This window comes from Chrysemys picta, chromosome 8 (genome assembly GCF_011386835.1).
Source record: "Chrysemys picta bellii isolate R12L10 chromosome 8, ASM1138683v2, whole genome shotgun sequence".
NCBI classification, from domain to species: Eukaryota; Metazoa; Chordata; order Testudines; family Emydidae; genus Chrysemys; species Chrysemys picta.
This window is the reverse complement of record NC_088798.1, coordinates 104,079,888-104,101,346: the sequence shown is the minus strand read 5'-3', so window position 1 is coordinate 104,101,346 and position 21,459 is coordinate 104,079,888. Positions and strand designations below refer to the sequence as shown.

The 21,459-nt window shown below is 50.5% G+C and overlaps 1 protein-coding gene across 1 annotated transcript in view; it reads right to left on the bottom strand.

Annotated features, from left to right (window-relative positions):
* Positions 1-947: 947 nt before the first annotated feature.
* CDX1 (caudal type homeobox 1) overlaps positions 948-21,459 on the bottom strand; it is a 29,079-nt gene continuing 8,567 nt past the window's right edge. Inside the window, exons 2-3 of the mRNA XM_005295812.4 lie at positions 5,584-5,729; positions 948-4,530 (exon numbers count right to left, since the gene is read on the bottom strand). Coding sequence (XP_005295869.3) covers positions 4,327-4,530; positions 5,584-5,729 — 350 coding nt within the window. The 3' untranslated portion in view covers positions 948-4,326. The remainder of the gene's footprint in view (positions 4,531-5,583; positions 5,730-21,459) is intronic.

The following is a 21,459-nucleotide window of genomic DNA, read 5'->3' as shown; positions in this document are numbered from 1 at the left end:
TTTGTTTATTGTTCCTGACTGGGGAGGGTATTCGGCCTGTTAACCACCATAAACGGAGATTAGAAGTGAGGCGACACCTATCAGAGGCTGCCACGTTTAGGGGTGGCTGGTGGCCTTGTTCTTTGTTCTTTCCCCTCGCCCCCGCTGCCCCCGCTGTTACAAGATTACAGCCTTCAGGGAGGTTCCCCCAGGCACAGCAAACTGGCCCGGGAACTGGGAGCCAGAACACTAGCTGCATGACAGTCCCGGCCCACTGATGGAGCCATCTCATTCTTGCTAGGGCTGAGAGGAACGAAATCCCTGTGCACTGCACCCAACTTGTGCCCGGATGTGCTAGGGGCACCGGGCACTGATGTGTCCATATGGGCCAGGGGCACTGGGCACCAGGGAAGTGCCTGTATGGGCCAGAGGCACCAGGCACGGGCAATTTGCCCACATGGGCTGCGGGCATGGCACACTTCACACGTACCCCTGGTGTTAAGGCCCGGAAAACGATCACACTAAACCCCATAGAACCCTTTATTAATGTGACACAGACACTTCAAAACGAGTCAACCAGGGGGACAAAGGGCCCCTGCGCAGACAGCACCAGACACAAGAGCGGCCCCCCAGCCATCGATCTCGGCGTTGGCAACCAGGTGATTGGGGGGATTAACTTGGCTGGGAGCGTTGCCTTTTTCCCAGCCTCCACCAAACCCAGCGTGATGAGGTGCCTGCCCAAATCCGACAGCCGGCTGGCCAGGAGCTGTGCTGAGATGGTCTGCATCCTGCCGGCAGCTGGGAGGAAAGCGGGGATGGCAGCATCTTGCTTTGCTACCTGGAAAACTCTCATTAGTTTAGCTCACGTCACATGAATCTGGTACGGAGCTTCCTCCAAGCCTGTGCTGGATACTAACTGAGACCATAGGGGCGGGAACTGGCTAGCAACAAATTCACTTTGGGCCGGGTTCTTGCGCATTTTTATTTTTAAAGCTGTTTTTTAAAAAAGGATTCCACCTTATATACAAAAACCTGAGCCGAAGCCCTGAACCAATATTAACATCAACATCTTGACCCCTGACAGCAGCAGGCAGGGGTATCCAGGGGGCAGTGCTCACGTGGCGTGGGATGGGAGGGAGCTAAAACTGCACCGGAGGTTGGCCGCAGGAGCAGGGCTGGCCCAGGGAACAGTCCGCGACCCTCTGTGTCATCACTGAGACCTCAGTTTCCTTCCCCCATTGGATCTCTTGCTCTCTGGGCTGGAAGGTTCTGGCAGTACCACTGGGGTATTCACCTGCAATCCCCAGCAACCGATGGGCTGAGTGATGCTGGGGGAGATACAAAGTGGACCTCATCCAGTCCTCAGACAGAGATTGCAACAGCTTGTTATGATCCCCACTGAACTCCAGGCCGGAACTCTGCACCAACCCAAGAAACAGACCCAGAAAAGGCCATCCCAGGTTTTATACAAGGCCCGATGTGTGGCAGGACAGGACATCTGCAGAGGGTTCCTATTCACTGCTGTGGTGACAGAGCTGGAGATGCTCAAGCAAGCTGCTAGTTCTTATCTTGGTACTGAGGCCGGAGCCCGGGCTATAATTAAGGAGTGCCCAGCAAAGCTCAGGGTGGGGGACACAGTGCTCCCCTACATATGGCAGCTGGGTGCAGTAACTGTCCCCTGACGTAACAGGGTTTCTCTACACGGTGCCACAGTCCAGACTACAGGGGCGTGAACCGTAGAGCGCTCAAACGTGCTGCCCTCCAGCTGTCCCACGTAGACCCTGTGGCATGAAAATGGGACCTAGTTCACACTGATGTAGTCCCGTTTCAAACAGGACTACGTTCATGTGACCGAGGGACCTTTGCGTTCACGCCAGCGGGGTCTCCATGGAGCAGTTAGAGCTCAGCGCGTTAAGAGCGCTCTACAATTCACACACACACACACCCCCGTGTGCGGACTCTGGCATCATGTAGATAAGCCCTTCGAGCGTCCTAAGGGCTAATGTAAGTTACGGTGACTGCCAATGGCCTCAAGGGGCCAGCGTGACAATAGTGGCTCAGGGGAAAGAAGGGCCATCCTAGCCATGCACCTATGAGGGCACCTGGGCGCGGAGGTGCTGTAGAACTCACGATGCCAGCTGTACACCACCTGAGAATTCTCCCTACGCTGGGTGAGCTTCCTGAGGCTGGTTATGCTAGCTGTACGCCCAGATTGCTCTGCCAGTGCACTGGGGTCTGGACCTTTGCCATGTTTATTAACCACAGGCTCCCAGGCATCTGGAACACAGTGTAGATGAGTGACAGGTGCAAGGGGCTTTGTAGCAAGAAGAGGACGAGGGTGGTGGTGGTGAGGAGAACAATGGAGGAAAACCCAGAAGGCTCTGAGGTGTGCAGGACTCCACTGAGGCGGAGAAATGGGAAACAACCACGCTCACTCTCTTTGGAAAACCACAACCTTTACAGCGTCTTCATGGAGCCTGCATTTCCCCACACCTGCCACTGTGTGTGCTGTCCCCGCACATCCAGGGGGTGAAATCCCACCTCGGTCACCAGGCTGGTCACGTACAAACTCGATGCTGCAATAGCTGATTTCATTGTCACTGACCAGTTCAATTCTCAGTTCTGCGCGCTGTACCAAGGGCGATGCTGTAATTTCAAACACTCCTTCCCTTGCACTTTTATCCTCCTCCACTTATTGGCTCATGTCACATGCTGCAGTAGAAGAACTACCGGTAGCTCCTGAAGCCTCCAGTAGGACATGCTCTGTGACTAGGACCAATATGGGCAATAAGAGGTGCCCAATGGAACCAGCATGACCAGCAGGAAACTCACAGAGTATTGTGGAGAGTGTCATTGCACCACACCCGGCCAGGATGGTCCATCCCAGCCTTGCACCACCTTTGTAATAACCCCATTCTGAATTTGCTTGGTCACACGAATCTCAGATCCCCTCCTCCCCGCCAGCCTCACTAGGTTATGCTGCCCAGATATTAAACCCCAACACCGCTACAAATACTCTTATGCACAGCTTGTTCTCCTTACAGTTCAGACTGCTCCTACGGAAGGACACATCTGCAGACCAGATGCGGAAATCTCTCAGCATTTAAAGACCTCTTAAGTCAAGAATGAGTTAGCTCTGGGAGTACCTGCAGTCACCCTTCCTCCCTGGCTCACCCCAAACCCTGGTTATTTCTTGCCATTCGCATTCCACATGGAGAATTATTCTTGAGGCGCTGTGGAAGGGCAGGATGACTCTGTTGCCTAGTGGGTTTAGGAGCGGAACTGTCACCTCTGGAACCCGCTTCAGCCTTTGTCTTGGAGCCCAATAAAATAAATGTGGCCGAAGGTGGGCGGGTGGTCTCGGCCTAGCTCCTGCTGGACGTTTGGCCACTTTACCAATCAATCCCTATGCACCCGAACCCAGTTGTCAGCTGTTCAGAAGACATGCAGGACTGGAATAGCATTGGCAGAGCTGTGTGTAGGGAGCCTGGGACTACAACAGTGGGTGCTACAGATGAGGACAAAGGTATGTTAGTGGAGTTCCCGCTCCTAGCCCAGTACTAAGAGCCTGTTGTTTAAAGGAGGACCAAATTCACCCAGTTTAAAACAACCACCTTTCCTGGAACGGTGCTTACTCCACCTCCCACTTTGATGCCTCAGACTTACAAAAACGCACTTGCTCCAGAGAAACTTCCTAGCTTGTCCCCATGTCGCCTCCCCACTTCTGTTCCCCCACCAGGCACCAGCTGAGTGTCTTCTCCTGGCTAATCTCTTCAGTCCTGTCTCCTGTGTGCTCCTCACCCCTACAGAACGGCTTCAACTGCTTCTCTCCCTTCTGCCCCTGGATGGATGTGGGGGATGCCGGAGACTGATTCAGAAGCTTGTTCCAGGCAGTTCATTGATCTAGTGTTTAGTCCAGTCTTGTTTGAATAGCCCCATTCCGCCTGATGTGCCGAGGGGAAGTCATTCCTGACCCGTCTCCTGAACCTGCAGCCAGGAGCCCAACCTATTCCCCTCCTGCCACTGACATTTCCTAGGCCCCATTGTCTCCTCCCATCCCCCAAATGCCCCCTCTTGCATTTGATTATAAATATTTGAGGCCCGATCAGTGTTTCTTTCCTACCACAGAGTAACAGTAACTAACCTATTGTTTTTATACATAGAACTGAGTCCATGACACCGCCACAGAGGGGTCATCTGCCATCAAAAATATCCTCCAGATAGAGAGGAAGTGGCTTTGTAGGCTCAGCCCTTACAGCATCATGTCTTTGTGAAGCCTCCAGAGCTCCCCACCTGCTTCCACTCCGCTGCACGGCACATCTAGCTGTGTCTTGCTATCTGCTGGTCTTAAGGCATGAATTCTTCTTTGATAGTCATTGGGGAAGAGGAGACCAGGTTGGTGGTGCTGGTGCAGATGCCGCCGATGGGACCCGGGGTGCCAACAGCCGGCGGGGTGGGAGTGGTGGTGCTTGTGGGTTGCGTCTGCTGCTGCATCTTCTTCTTGTTCACCTTCCTCTCCTTGGCTCTCCGGTTCTGGAACCAGATTTTCACCTGTGGAGACGAGATGAGAGAGACGGACAGGCATGGGGAGGGGGGAGAGAAACAGGGAAAGGAGCAGCAGGAGAGAAGCAGGCAGTATGAAATATGGCAGTGAGTGAGGCCAGGGACAGAGGAGGAGCGAGCATTTGGGAGGGAAAGAGCGTGTGAGGTAATGGGGACGGGAGGGTTGGAGGGAGTCAGTGAAAGGAGTCAGTCCTGGGCCGGGTTAGTTTTTCTGTCTTCACTATTGTTCCTCGGGCACACACAGGATGGAGCGACTTTGCTACAGGGGGCGCCAGGGGATAGGGTGACCATATGGGACACCGCGCAGGGCTAGCCTGAGCCCCTCCCTCCCACTCCATGTGGGGCTGGCATCGCCATTCTCCACCCCACTTCCCCCCGGCACGCTCCTCCACACCCCGCTTTTTTGACAAAAAGTTGGGACGGCCAGGACAGGGTTTAACAAAGGGATTGTCCCAGCCAAAGTGGGACGTATGGTCACCCTAGGTCGGAAGGAACAAGGAGCCGTGGTGTGGGGGTTGGCGGGGAAGTCTTCGTTTTATGAGCCGCCTTGCCGCTTTGGGCCTGTGCCCTAACACGAGCCGCCCACCCCCTCAGAGCGCCCCTGATTCCTAACCTCGCTTCCCGTCTCCTCCGTAGCTTTCTCATTTCCCCTACAGCTTTCCCAGCTCCCTCTGCTGTTTTATAGGGTCACCCTAGGAGTGGGGCGGGGGTTTCAAAAGCTCTCCACATTGGCCGAACTGTGCACTCGGGAGTTTTACTGCTGACTTCAATGGGTGCAGTTAGCCTAATATCCAAGGCTGCCTGCCTCACGGGACATACCACGGGACAACGCAGGCACCACGTCTCCCCGCCTGTCCGCTTCCGCCCCGTCTCAGCTGCCAGGGATGGGGTTGGCTGGAGGAGCCCTTTGCCACTGGCAGTGGTTGGATTGTTACCCATCCTCCTCCCATTGACTGTTGCTGATGGGGCAAGAGGGAGAATACCCCCCCTCGGGGTCCGGTCCAGCCCGGCCCACTGAGTCGTGACTAGTTCAGCACTGACCTGCCGTTCGGTGAGCCCGAGCGTTGCCGCCAGCTCCGCTTTCCGCCGGATGGTGATGTAGCGGCTGTAGTGGAACTCCTTCTCCAGCTCCAGGCGCTGGTGGTCCGTATACACCACCCGGTACTTGTCTTTTGTTCTGGTCTTGCCTAGTGGAGACAGCAGAGAGGACCATGTCCAGTGACTGTTGTGGGGACTCGGAGTTCCAGATGGCAAGGGATGCGTGTGAGGGCATTACCCTCGGCGTAGTTCCCAATGACCTGCCAGCTAGCCACAATGCCATGGCCTGGATCGTTTGGTACCACTGCAATACCCTGATAACCAGAGGGTAGGGGAGACATCAAGCCCTTTTGGAAGGGATGCTGAAATACTCTGCCCAGCAATTGCCCAAGTCATTCCACCAGAGAGCCCCACAGACTCCTACCGTCGCTGGAAGAAGAGAGCTGGCTGGGGCGGCCAAGAGAGAAATGACACCGTAGACTGAGGAGGAAGCTGTGCTGTATCTAATTGCACCCGAGGAAGAGACGAGACACACGTTATGGCACCAGAGAGAGACAGAGCGCCAGAGGCAGGTGTTGGAAGGCAACGATGGACACTGGCTAGGAAATGTAGAATGAACTGGCTTTAAATGAAGCCTGAGAATGCAGAGGAAACCAAAGTCCCTTGGCCATAAAACTCCAAACCCAAGCTATTGGAAGAACGTCAGGTTTGATCGTTTTAAGATGCATACGCTAGAAGCCGGGGAGGGAAAGCGTAGAGGAGTCTAGGGGATGGGGCAGTAGACTGGGAATCAGGAGACCCGCACTCTGTTCTTCTCTCTTCCACTGACCTGCTGTGTGCCCTTGGGCAAGTCATCTTTCCCCGCTCAAGGACTGGGTTTCCCCTCTCACCCTTTGTCAGTCTTGTCTACAGAGCTGGTAAGAGCTTCAGGGCCAGGGCTGTTTCTCGCTATGTGTCTGTACAGCGCCCTGCACAATGGGACCCTGCACTTGGTTGGGCCTCCGGGCACTTCTGCAACCCGCTCAAGAACTAATAACAGGGAAAGAAAAGATACCAGCAGAGCTAAAGATTTTCCCCAGGGAATAGCAGCAGCGTTGCAGATGGGAACAGCAGCTGTCACAGCAGTAGCCCCAATGAGTGTACTGCCAGCGGTTCAGGGCCAGTTCGAGGGGTGGGCGAGCAGGGTGGTTTCTGGGTGCCAACTTCCAGGGGCAACATGTTCCTGTGCCCCTTGACTTTCCCCCCTTTCTCTGCTGCATTGGCCGACCTGGTTTTGCCCCATTGCTTGGCCAGCCGGAGTGGGTTTGTTTGATTTTTCCCCCTCCACTGCTGAGGCGGGGGCGAAAACGTTTTCCATCCTGGCTGGCAAAAGGGCTAGGGCCGCTCCTGCAGCTGCAGGCAAAGAAACCTAAGGTTCAAGCTCTGTTCCTGGATACCTACCCGGGACTTCTAGCGAGTGACCCCAGCAGGCAGTGTACCTAAGAATGGAAGGAAGCCCTGAATTGCTCACCATGGCCCCGAAGGAATAATGAAATATGCTATGAACACACGCGTGTCACTGCCCTTGGGACAGGGCAGTGCCGCTTTTTCAAAGGTCAGCACCTAAGTTGTGGCTGCAGATGTGGGTTTTGTGCACAAAGCAGATGCAAGGGCATATTTTGCAGGTGCAGCTTAGCTGTCTACCTTTGACCAGTGTTTAGTTAGACAAAGCGTAGGGCAAGTTACTTGTTTGTTCGTTGAGTGAGTTAAATATGTTCTTTGGGGATATTTGTTGTGAATCTCTGCATTTGTTCACAAACATTTTTTTCTGTTACTCCATTGGGCCCCTTGGTTTCAATCAGGAGTTCAATAGGGCTCTTTGTAAGCAGCGGATTTGATGTGAATGTGTCGATACATTTCACATATAACACTGGAAAGGAAACTGAACTGTTCTTCGGATCCATCACATGGTAAGCATGTTACGTGAAAATTGATTTTCTTTAGAGATGGCTACTAGGCAGTAATAGAATGATGTCTAAAATATCTAGAGTCTATATACTAGAAATGATGATGATGATGATGATTAATAATAAAAGACAAAGCAGAGATGGAGCCCCTAGACCCCAAACTCCACAACTGGACCCCACACATTGCTTTTCAGCCCCAGCCATAAGTAATTTAATCCCTCTGTATAACTATTTTCTCCTAAATGAAAAAATAAAAGTAAAAGATGATACACGGGTCTCCTGCATTAGCTCATTCAGTGTGGGACAAATATTTAGGGATAATATGCAAACCAAAAGATAAAGGGTTAACGAAAATATACAGTAAGAGAGAGGGCTCTGTCTAGGAGATCCTGTGGGATTTTGCAAAGTAAGACCTAACTCTAACCACACAACAGGATAATGGGATGTATGCGTCAAAGACCAGAGGTCGGTCATCCATTTTGCTGATCCACAAAGGTTTTGTCCGACAATTGTAAGAGTCCAAAATGTAGCCTATTGGCTTGGTTAGCATTAAATACAAATGTCTGCTGAGCAATCCACATTGCTACCAAACAGAAGTCTAACTGCAGCCGAACATTCAGCTCCGCAATACCACGGGGCTGCCTGAAGACAAATGAGTCATGCACAACCGCGTCCTTGTGTACAGACAAGCAGTGAGTCAGAAATACAGCAAATAGATACAACATAGGCCTTTGATGGTCCCACCATCTCACTTCTTACATCCCTGGATTAGTGGCCAGAGGTCCTTTCTTTCAAGACGTTTTAAGGAAGAACTGGATATACCCACATCATCAAGTTTACTAGTAAGAATGTCGTGATTTTCACTACCAAATACCCAAGAGGGAGGGCAACAAACACAGCCATGAAAATTTGTTTCATATCCAGAAATCAATAAATTCTGTTCCAAAATGGCAGGCGGGCCATGATGGTGTTTTCAGCTGCATATTCAACATCCTCCTGCCTGGGAATCAGTCCATTTGTCTGCTTGGAAAACACAGGACAACAGATGTAGATGCCTGTCTTTTCCTAAACTTTTGCCAAAGAGACTGGAGCGGTACCAGGGAACAGTGGGTGCAAATGCAGAGCAGCTCAATGAATTTCAATTGAATTGCTCCGGATTTACGTCAGTGTCACTGAAAACAGGGTTTGGCCATGTAATTTTTGACCTACAGAGGTTCTCCAGAGCTTGACACAGCAATAACGAAGAGATTTCCAAAATTCAAGAAGGCGATGGGCCAAAATCTGCTCAGTTGCACTGATGTAAATCTGGAGTAAGAGAGGGCAGGTCTATGTTCGAGACAGCTCATGCTGCATGGTGATTGGTGGGGCCAAAGCATGGAAAGCCTTTTCCATTCAGAGGACAGGATTGTCCTCTGTATATTGTCACCTCCCTCTTTTTTAATTTGGAAAAGCATGTGAGTGTATTAAATATGTTGTTGGAGTGTCAGTGTAACACTGTAGCAGTGAAAGGAAACATGAAGCCATTCCAAACTAAGAAAAGTGTCAGCAATAGATTACATAAATCAGCACAACCAGTCCCCCACAAACAGCTACTAGATACTTTTCTTGGATCAGTTTAATCAGGAGGACACCCCTGCATGGCACAAAGCAGATACTGCCCTTCTGAAGATTCCCTCTGCACATCTGTGAGTGGCATAAAGAAAATGTAGTGCTTTCTAGCATCCCGTCCTGGGACAGGGGACCTGGCCAGGGGGAAAAGGGCATGATAAGGGATGTGAGAAGCTCACTGGAATCTCTAAAGAGGGGAGTTATTTGCTTTAGTTTTGTTTGTCTTTATCCTTCTTTAATAAAACAAATGTCCCTTTCTTCTGATACTGGAAGATTCTTGTATGGCTTGTTGACTCCATCCCTCTATGGTGATGGCCATCGGTCACGCTTGGTAAGACTGGCATAGTGAAAAGGAATCTGGGAGCTACGTACGATGCTGTGTATACCGCTGCTGTGGAAAGTCCAGGCCTGGATACCAACATCCATTCCTACAGAGCAGGACAAGGTAACGGGATACAAAGCCTTTCACTTCAAGTTCTCTGGTTCACATCTAGCCTAAGACACTAACGTTGCCTTGCTCTAGAGCAGGGATCCTCACACCTCAGTGATTCAGGAGCCAAATTAGCACTCAACGTTACCCCAAAGAGCCACAGTCGTGTGAATTCACTGTTCCGTTTCCTAGAGTCCTATCGATTCACATGTAAGCAGTATGCCAGGGGAAATGTTTAGTATAACCCAGTAGAAGCATCCTGATTGGTTAATAACTGAGATTGGCTAATAAATGACCCGGTGTTTTAATATCATGGGCTGCAAACAGCTGCAGGAGACACATTAAAGAACCACTTGCAACTCAGGAGCCTCAGCCTGACGATAACATATTGTTATATTGTCAGACAATTCTAGGTGTCCCAAATGTTGCAGAGCTCCCCTAGGTGAAATAAATGGTGCCTGGTGGACCGGTATCAACGCCACCACGAAGCATGGGCAGCGTGGTATTCTCACGGGCATGGAGACGGGCCTGTCCACTCACCCAGGAGGGGTTCCTCCAGGAGAAGACTGGGCCCCATTGGCAGATAGTGGAGGAGAAGCTTGAATTGCTTCTGGAGCCTTTCCACGGCACTACTCAGGCCCTGCTCCTCACGTCCCTGTGCCCACTGTCCCCTGACCCTTTGGGGGCCTGGTATTTGCCCAGTCTGCAACACCATCTTCGGAGAGCTAGAAATACAAACATACAGCCTGCTTGGCTGCAAGTCTATTTACTATGCCCAACACCGTGGTATCTGAACGCCAGTTAAAAACATCCATTGCTCACGTGGAAATGTCCTAGAGGATCTGCTGTGGGACAGACTGATTTCTCTTATTATTAATACCAGCAACCAAAGAAGACTTGGCCAAATTCCTTTTGGCCAAAGGGAATTTAACCTGGCCCGAAGCTGGAGAATTAGCAGCAGCAGCAATGGAAGCAGTCGTGAAAAAGGTGCCAGATTTGCACGCAGAGGGCAGGGACAATCCCACCGACTCAGTGAGCAAAATGCAAAGCCAGTGGCAAGGGACTGAAAAGGTTCCACTGTGAGGTGCTCATTTTGCATCAGTTTGGGAATTTCAAATGTCTCCATGTCATAAATGCTTCAGGACTGGCACTTGGCCTTTTCTGGCGATCGGTCAGCTCCTTGCGCGCAGGAGGGTAACCCACAAAAAGAAGAAAGCAGAGGGGGAGCAGGGCCCAGAGGAGGACGTACACACTACAAAGGAAGAAAGTGGGACCTTATGCCCATCGCTGTGTACCTGAGTGCCTTGCAGCCGATGCCTGGCCAGCAAACCCAGGCAGATAAAATATTAACTGGTCCCTCCCTCAAAACCTTCCCCTAAAGGATAAGCAAGCCCATGTCTGAGGATAAAAAAATAGGAGTGCGGGCGATTCTGTCCTTTTTTAATTTGTTAACAGCAGCCTGGGCATTGTGTGCTGTAGGCCTCACCCTCAGGTGGAAGGCACCAAATGGCAATGGAAAGGCTCTTCCTAGTAAGAGTGGGGCTGGGTGTTATTACACCACCTCACCTTCCCGAGGCTTGGTGTTGATTGTACCCGTGTTTGATGGTGGGAGCATGAAGCTAAGCCCCTCGCCCCAGTCGGGTCTCCCTGTGCACTTGGAACGCTTTGCCCAGCAGGTTCCAGCCACCGAGTTGCCCCTTTCAGCCTCTCCTGCTTCCTTTGCCGCCCCATGGAGGGTTTGGGAGGGGAGGGCCAAGGTCTCTGCAGAGTACACCAGAGAAGGAACCGCTGGAGTGGAAGCCACGATGCCCCCCTTCAGCCCTACCCAGCTGGATTGTCCCCTCAGGTGTGTCTCTTCCGTACCTTCCCCATCTCAACTAGATTTTTTTAAACGGGTTCTTTCATGGAAAGAGGAGGAAACAAAGGTGAGCGTCATCGGAGGGCGGCGGCTCTGGGGCTTGCCCTGCTCCATGGCACATGACCCCAGAGGGAAGAGTCCTCAGGAGAGATGTTGAGGGCAGGGTCGCCCCGCCGAGTGATTTACGAGGGATCAGCCCACTGGCGATAAGAGGGGGAAACGGCAGCCACCACAACAGGTGGCGTATGAGCGTCCAGGCAAAAAGCAGCTGCTTTTCTAATGAGTAACCAAGCTCAGGCCAGTTTACTTCCTGCTTCCAGTTCGCCACCAAGCCAAAGGCATGAGTGTAAGCGTGTGTCAATACGTGCATCTGTGTGAGCGCATGTGGGAACCCGGGGATGTGCCTGCGTCTGGGCGCATGTGCTGGGAGACAGCTGATCCTGCTGGGCCGTGACCTGAGGACCCCCAACTACAAAAGCGGTCGCTCTCCTTTTCAAGTGGAAGCAGGATTTCCATCACTGTACCCCTCACCGAGGCTTTTGTGTCCTCTCTCTAGGCCTCTGCCGAGGAGGCCATTGAAGTGCGTGTCCTCGGCTAACAGGCCGAGCGTGTGTTTGTGCACTCAGCAATGGCTGCTCATCCCTGTGTCAGTGTGTGTTCAGAGGTACACATGTGGGCATGTGGGAGCATGGGTTCGTATGAGCCCCTGTGGGGACAGAACAAGAGTTGGATTTCATATAGCACCTTTCATCTAAATAATAATGTGCATATCTATGCAGCCTTGCATTAGAGGATCTCAGAGCAATTGACAGGCAGCAATTAAGGGGAGGGATAGCTCAGTGATTTGAGCATTGGCCTGCTAAACCCACAGTTGTGAGTTCAATCCTTGAGGGGGCCATTTAGGGATATGGGGCAAAAATCTGTTGGATGATTTAATTGGGGATTAGTCCTGCTTCGAGCAGGGGGTTGGACTAGATGATCTCCTGAGGTCCCTTCCAACCCTGATATTCTAAGACTTCCAACAACTTGGTGAGGTGGGTAAGAGCGCAGCTAGTCTGCACCACCAGGAATAGAACCCGAAACCCTTAGAACTGGGCGTTAGCCACTAAGTCACACATAGCAAAAAAGACCTAATTTAATCATCACGTTCATCCCTTGCCAGTAGAAGGGAAGCAAGGTAATAAGACTGGCCCACGTCACATCTGCTCAGAAGAGAGCACCTCAATTGGGTGCTGGGATGATTTTTATAGTGATTTTATACTGAAAGCCACTGAACAAAACTCTAAATGCTGTATGCGATGGAAACCACGCACTCGGTTGCTATTATTACTTCAAGCCAGCACCTCTAGTTCCAGCGCCCTACCCCAATTCCTTGTCAGAGCTAGCAAGACCCAACAACCTGGTGACCACTTGAGAAATGTGTTTCAGTGCGAGAGTAAGTAGGTGTCATTGTGAAAAAGAGAGATTTGTGTTTGTGTGTGTAACACATGGGCAAATATAGAGCGAGACAAACACAAGGTTGAGAAGCGTGACCTTATTATATTATGGACCCACCATAGCAAATATCTATGTTTACTGTTGTAAGACAATTTGCATTATAAATCTGATTTCCCCCCCCTCTAACTTCCACAGAATATAGGCCCTTTCCATCTGAAATGTGCATCTATATTCTCCTACCTAAGGGGATTTTTGGCAAGGTTTTTTGCAATTGTGAGGTGGATCACACCAGCTGTGTATGCGCGATGTGACTTCAAAAACTACTGATAAAAGTTTTGAGCTAAGAACTCTAGAAGTGTTGCAGTCACTAGACGCCAGAGAGAACTAGTGCACAGATATGTATTAAACTGTGCCCGGTGGATTATTGAAAAGCTATTAGCTAAGCCACAGGAAAATGGAACATCTTGGGAGCCATTGCTCCATGTATTCTCTGCAACGGCGATAAGTTCCAAGAGGAACTCTGTGCCTCTAACACTCCTGCAGGCAGAGTTTGTGCACAAAGTGATCCTAATTACTCCAGTCTCTAAAGTTACAAGCTGTGTAGGTGCATCCTGACATTACCTGTGCAGGCACCCCTGGTCCTGAAATTTATAAATACCATCTATTAATTCGTCAGGATCCTCGGCGTAGATTATAAGCTCTGCATTAATTCTTGCAGAGTTAAATTATGGAAGGACTCCTTCCAAGTTTATAAGCACTGCCGGGTTTACAAGCCCAAGAATTTATAAACACAAGGAGTCCTGAAGAAGTTATAAACTCCTCATGATCAGTGAGGTGAAACCAGGGCTTCTACTCATGCAGAGCATATAGAAGCTCCATGAGAATCTGACCTTTCACTCGCTTTGCCCCGACTGTAACAATTCCTACAAGTTTTCTCACATTAAGGGGTTCATTTTGAACCACTCAACAATTATGGAAATTTCCAAACAAAAAACGTTAAGGCATCAATTTTGGTTTCAAATGAACATGCCAGATAGCTATTTATTTAAAATATCACTACTAGAACAAGGCTGTGTGTGGATGGGGTGGGGGGAACCTTTGGGAAGAGAGGAAATAAGATTAAAAATAAATGTTTGAAAGTCAAGAAATGAGATGGTGGGTGAATCCTGAATGTTCCATGAATTTTACCAGGAATTATTGTTCATCCGAAAGTCCCTGCGGGAAATTAGTCATTCACTGTTATTTGCTGTTCACCAGGTCTCATTAATTAATTCTCCTCTCGGTTTCAAATGTTTCAGTCATCTAATCAGGCAGATGAAACAATACCATGTGACTTGAGTGACCAATCACTCACCACAAACATTATCATTAACCTTGTTTATTATGTTAGGGCCTAGAAGACAGAGGAGACAGGTCCTCCCATGTGGTGCTTACAATCTAAATAAAGTAGCAAAGGTTGCACATTCAACCCAAAGACTGACAGGAATTCAGCCCAACTAATGGTCAAATGCAAATACATCTGCTGAATTCTAAAGTGGATTGTGGCAGATTTAGAGGCAGAAGAAAAGACCAAAATAGTACTCGCAATGAATAATTCAACTACCTTTGAATGCAAATGCAGAGTTGCAAACATAACTCTATCTTTACAATGCTTTTTGTCCATAACAGCAGCGCAGACACTGCTGCCAAACTCACCTCAGGACCCGAGCCCAAACGTCTACACAGCTGTTTTTAGGGCCCTAGCGCAAGACTCGCTGCCGTGGGTTTTAAAACACGGTGTAGACACCCCCTCGGTGGTGGGAGTAGAAAGAGAGAGGGCTTCAGCCAGGCATTTCTGGTGTCGAGCTCTTATTTGCAACAGAAAGCGACTCGTTTGAGAGATGAATGATGTGCTTGCTCCGTTCATCGGAGCGAATTAAATCATTGGTGGCTGGGGCCGAAAGCCACTCGCTGTGCAAAATCCTTAGGCCACCAGACATTTCACCTCAACACAGCTTTGCTCTGTTTGGAAAGACCATAGCTATAAAACTGGACTTTTATTTCCACCCCAAGCTCACAGCGGTGAAGATGGAGGACTTAATGTATGCACTCTGGTGCTGCATCGCCATCTACCCTCATCTGTGTCCCTCTGAAGGTGTGGCACCCACCCCCACACACACACCTGAGCAGAGAGTCCTTCCACACTGTGTAAGCTTCATTTAAACCCTTAGGGGCAAATCCAGTCCCCTCCGTCATGGCTGCAGAAGCTTCCCTGGCAGGGCATTCCATCACATTGCTCCAGGGTGGGCCAGGGACACACAAAGGGCGTGCTCCCCTAGCATGGTAGAGAAGGCAGCTCTGCATTTCCACTGCCCTGCAGGGCACAGTAGTGAGTGGGGTGGGGCAGGACACAAGAAGGTTGGGAAGGAGCAGCACTAGAGGATAAACGGCGCAGCTCTGCAGATCTCTCCTCCTCGTACGATCTCGCCTTGTGCCACTCACTGTGCGGCAGCCTCAGAGTTGCAACAGCCGCTGCAGAATGACGACTCAGCCTGTGACTTCCTTCCCCACTAAGCAACTCGCCTAGCTACGACGTTTGGTCAGAGCTTCCGGGATCTTGCACAAGCCCACTACGCTGGGCCATCCCAGGCTAAGTGTAAGAATCATGCCCGCATGATGCAAGCCTGCAAGGCTCGTGCGTGGCGTATGGATGCCCCCCACCCTCCCCAGACGCGGAATCTTAAATTAAAACACAACTCCCCGGGGTCCCAATGCTGATGCTTCATCCTCAGCTGTTTAAACTGACAGCACGGTGCTCCCGTTCTCCAGAGGAAGGTCCCATGTAAGGGCTCCAGTGCCCCGGGCCCCATCAGGTGCCACAGCAGCAGGGAGGATGGGCTTTAATGAACAGCCCAGAAGCCACAACCGAGGTCTCCATGAGCACTTTCCACCGTGCCATTAAGAAGTGGGCATGTGCCAGCTAAGGAAGTTTACAGTTTACAGAGCCACCTGCAGTGTTGCCTACAGCCACCCTTCTCTTCGCTCCCCGCCCTCCGACAAGATCTGAGGGTGGCACCAAGGCCTCCACGCTGGGAGCTGGAGCCAATTGAGAGCTGTCTTTTGGGGAGCTCTCGTGCAGACCCAGTTGTGTGCCATGGAACCTGGCCTCGGGTGCCTGAGAGGATCAGCATGAATTCGCTCCCACTCCCTGACCTCATATTCTCACTCGCCACCTTTGCTTTCCAACTCCCCCCTATTCTTGAATGAAGCCAGCCTCTCCTAGGGTGACCAGACAGCAAGTGTGAAAAATCGGGACGGGTGTGGGGGGTAATAGGAGCTTATATAAGCAAAAGATCCCAAAATCGGGACTGTCCCTATAAAATCGGGACATCTGGTCACCCTAGCCCTCTCCTGACAGCCCGGCCACGGGCCTCCTCAGGCCTGGAGCCCTTAATTGGCTGCTTGAATTTTTTAAAGCGTTATCACCCCCGCTCAACAATCTCCAGCCAAGTCAGGCCGGCTTGTTTTGTATTCTTTCTCTGTCCTTTCACAATAATGGCAGGTGAATGACCGGGCCGCAAGGAGCCGTTCAGGAGGCCAGTGGGAAGGATTTCAGCACCAGGATCAAGAAAGGGCCAATGTCTGTGTGGGGAGAGGGCATCATTATCTTTGTTAATATATAACTCTAATAGCCCTCACCTTAGCCACGATAAGATAAGGGAGCAGCTTTAATGTGCTGTGCAAACCAAAAGGGACTCACTTCTGAGCGTGTGCACTGCAGACACACACCCACTCGCACACATGGGGGGGGGAACGGGAGGTTGGGTCCAGATTCTGAGCTGCACCCAGCATCCACCTGCTACACTGCCTTCTCACAGATAAGGCCTCGTGGGCTCTGTCTGAGATCGCACTCGCTCTGAGACAAGGAAGGGAACTCCGGCCTCCGCTCCAACGCACAGCATGTCCCATTATACCACGTCTCATCAGAATGCACCTCTCTCGCCATCTCCCATCGGACTGGGATTGGCTGCGGCTGGATCTAGGAGCTGGGTCTCCATCCATCCGCTGTGGCTCATGCAGCCCCAGTCAAGGCACGCTTTGTCGCTCCCGCCTAGCAGGGGAAGAAAGGGGAAATAAAAACTTCTTCCTGCTTCCTCTAGTCCATACCCTGGACTAGAGCAGCCTGCATGAGGCCAGCAAATAAATGAGGAAGTCCGAAGTCACTGTTGGGGCTAGAAAGCAGAGTTTGGCCTTCAGTGAGGTCAAGGCAAATGGAGGATCCCACTTGCTCGTGCCCAGAGAGGCAGCAGTAGTCAAACCTTTCTCCCCAGGACTCACCTCCTCTTCCTGCTTCAAGACCGTCCTCAGTGAGGAGCCCATGAGACTAGGCACCCAAAAGACTACTTTGGCATTGAATTGATTGTGCAAAGAACGGAATGATCCAAGGTGTTCGGCCTGAACTCGAAGGAATGGGCAAATATAAGGATGTTCAGATTAGGGTGATGTTAGGAACGGGAGGTTCAGGAAATATTTGGGAATATTCTGCATTAAAGAGTGACGGGCCAGGGTGTGAAGGCAGAAGCAACACTGGAGGAACAGGCAGAAAGCAGAGGAGGAGTGAGACTTGTATTTATTTATAAGAGGTGGCTGTTTCCTTCAAGAGAGAGTTCCCAGAGATCCAGCCAGCCCTGGGGGAGTAGGGCACAGCTGATGCAGCAAATGGGAATGGCTAAGAGGTGGGCACCATGGTGTTGGCAGGTGGATGACAGGCATTCGGCATCCCCCGCAGCAGCAGGAGCAGCACAACTGCATGCAGAGAGGACAGGAGAACTGTACAATTTTATGATGGTGATGGACTCATGAGCACAGTGATAGAAAGAGACACAGATTGGAGCAGGTTGTGTTGTGTCCCTATACAGTGGCTGCTCCACGTAGAGGACAAGAGCCTACTACTGCTACCAGCTAATGGAGTTACTCCTTTAGCTCAAATGGTAGAGGCTGGTGTTTCTGGTTCTGAAGGGTCAGGATTATATGCTCATTGACAGCCCCTAGCGGGGACCCTCTCACAGGGGAGAGCACAGTGAGGGGACTGGGGTTGGCAGTTATTAAACCAAAGTAATTAACACTGGAAACTCCAGTGGGGGAGAGTGACCTAGAGAAATGCCAGCTGGTGGACGTGGTCAGGAGCACAGAGCCCCGAGTCCAGCCATTTACGCCTCAGCGTGTAGCACTGCTGCTCAGCTCTGCGCATGTGGCTTCACTCATCCACAGTTCAAACTAAAACGAAGACTGTAGGTCTCCCTGAACCGTATGAATAACATAATAATAGACTAGTCCCTCTCTGAGCCTCAGGAGTCAAAATTCAGAACCATCCAAAACTAAACAGAACCTGTAGCAAGCGAGCGTGAGCCAGGCCAGCTGGCTGAGAAGGGCCATCCACTCGGCAGTGGGGACAATGCCCTGTGTTGGATGTGTGGGGTGTCTGGGTCCATCTCTTCCTAATGCTGCCTTCTCTGCCCCTCACCCTGCACTAGCAATGAAGAGACTGAGAGAGTGTGGAACGTCTGTCCACCCGTCTGTATGTCCCCATAAGGATCTTCTCTCTCTCTCATGTATCCCTTTCTATAGCATCAAGCTGCCATTTTTGTTTTCATTTTTTTAATGATGAAAATCCATATGTGTCCAAATACAATCATGGCACAAAGGTTGAATAATTACACCTCTCACCACCCCTGTGAAGTAGCTAAGTTCCTATTCTCCTCCCTGTTTTATGGATGGGGAAACTGAGGCAGGGAGGCAAAGGGACTTGCCCAAAGCTACACCGCAAATCAGTGGCAGAGTCAGAACTGGATGTCAGACACGACGGACTCCAAACCCTGTGCTGGCTGCTCCCGCCTGCACTGGCTCCAACTTTAATTGATGTCTCTTTTGTGGTTTGGAATAGGAGCAACCTGTGGGTTTTTTTCCTCATCTCCTGCATGAAGGCTGCTCAGTAACCTTATGCGAAATGATTGACGCTCCCAGTCCAGTTCTCACCGCAACAGGGCTCCCATCACAGATAGAAATAATGGTAATTGCCTCCTAGTTCACAGTGTCCCCAAAGAGGCCAGGAACGGTGCAGGAGGACATGGGACCCCGGTCTGCATGTCATTACAGAAGCACAATGATCATAATGCTTTGCACTGATACAGAGCTTCCCATCAGAAGAATGCCACATCCTTTAGGCACATTATCTAATTTGCTAATGAGGTTGCACGGGAAAGCTGCTACCCATGGAGCTAAGCGTTCCCTGGCTAAAGAGCGGCCATCAGTCCCTCAGGACAATCAAACCAGCACATTCCACCATCACTAAACCCACTTTGCGGGAAAAGAAAGGTTGATACAACAGCCTCCATCTGAGAACCTGTGAGCCCCGGTAGTACCTGCCTTCCCTATTTCTACCCACCCTCCTTTGTCGCCCTTGTATTTCGTTGACTTCAGACAGGAGCTCACAGTAGCTTCTACAGGGTGGGGGAGGAAGACAACCAAACGCACGATAGTTGAAGGACACTGACCTGGCTGTGAATCAACAGGCTGGGTTTTGACAAGCCCTCTCGTACCCCTTTCTCAGCCTCCCACCACAGGAAGTGGAGTAGCAAAAATATAGATGGTGGATGAAACACTAGGGGTGTAATCTATCTTTCTGAGGGGAAGGAGATGTCAGGTCAGAGATGTGGCCAACAGCAGGTGTAGGAATACTAAGAAAACCCCTCCAGTGCCAAGTGTCCAGCAGCCAGCGTTTTACTTGTTCCAGCAGAACTTTCACGTCCACTGAATGGGAAAATTCCAGCATCACATGTGGGAGTTTTCATTGCAAACAAACTTTCATTTCATATGCACAAGTATTACTTCCGGGGGAATTCTGTGCCACTGCGCAACGCGGAATTTTGCAGAAATTAATGTTGTGTTTGCAGAATTTCCTTTCCCCCACAGAAATGCCCCAGCACAGCCCAGCTCGCACATAGAAGACACTGCTGGGGGGAGGGAGTGGGAGCTAGAGGGTTCCTGGTAGCTGCAGTTCCCAGCCTGCCCTGACCTGGGACTGAGTATCAGGCTGTTTCTCCCTCTGGATCCCTGGGCTCTGAGGAGGAGCGGGGGGTTGGGTGGAGTTGTGGCTGGGCTCTGAGGGGGAGGGGGTTTGGGTATCTGGCCCCCCGGCTGGGCTCTGGGGGGGGTAAGGGAGCAGAGAAACAGGAACTGGGTTGTCATAGGGGTTTCTTTAATGCTCTACTCCAGCGGGAATTTTTTTGTGTCTCTCTATAGTTTCAGAGATACTTGCTGACAGGTATTTTGAAATAAATTACCAAAATAATTGAAACTGGCGTGATTATGTAGCGTTAGGTTGACAAATAAAATTTGCAGAATTTTGAATTTTTTGGTGCAGAATGCTCCCAGGAGTAAAGCACAGTATTCTTCTAGTCAGAGAACAGAAATAATGCCATGTGACTCATCTTATCGGACCAGTCACAATTAACCATTACATCTCCAGTGCTAACTATTCACAGAAGACCGGCTACAGTCAACTATTATGTACAAAAAGCAACAGAGGGTCCTGTGGCACCTTTAAGACTAATAGATGTAGTGGAGCATAAGCTTTCATGGGTGATGCATCCGACGAAGTGGGCATTCACCCATGAAAGCTTATGCTCCAATACATCTGTTAGTCTTAAAGGTGCTACAGGACTCTCTGTTGCTTTTTACAGATCCAGACTAACACGGCGACCCCTCTGAAATTATTTACAAAATTGTAGTTGATGTGATGGCTTTTCTCTGAGTGGGGGGGAAAGCGCTTCCAGAAATATGAATTATTTCCCCAGGTTTGTGCCTATCCGAAAGTGGTTGTCAAAGGCCCCCACAGTGCTCCAAAGCCAGGCTTAGTTACAAGTTAAACAGAGAAAAACCCAGTCCCTCATGACTCTCACCATAACATTAGAGGGGTCTCACAGGATCAAGAACTTGTGAGAATTGCAAACCAAAGCCAGCACTTTTCAATACAATCCACAAAGAAAATCAGGATTCAGCCAAGGAGATGGAAGAACAGCTACAGTTTTCTACGTCACTCATCCCTAACCATCACCACACACCCCCTATTTGAGGGGAAATGCGCTGAAAATGGTGCTCCCTCTGAAACGTAGGTGGATTAACTGTTAGGACGACATTGCAAGCAGACCTAGGCCACGTATTTCCCGCCGACTCGTCTCTCCCCTTCCCATTCCTCAGAATTCAGCATTGGTTTTGGCACCTGGCAGATGCTTCCGATTGCTCGCCCGGCTTTTCATTAGTATACTGCTAAGCCTCTAATCAACCGTACCTGCTGTGTAATGTCATATGTGGGAAAGTAGAGCTGAGGCAACAAACAGATTAGCTGGAGGGTGGGTGTATTGTGTATCAATTTCTCATGGTTCGCCACACCCTGGCTAATGAAGCAAGGGCCTATGGCCCCAGCCTACCGTAATCCAGCACCTCTCAGGATTTTGCCCCCTGAGTCAGAAGGAGCAGTGCCCACAAAGCAGCTGCAGACAGTCCCTGAAGATACTAGCCCATCTTGACAGCGTTTTCTGCTCTTTTCTCAACTTCTTTTC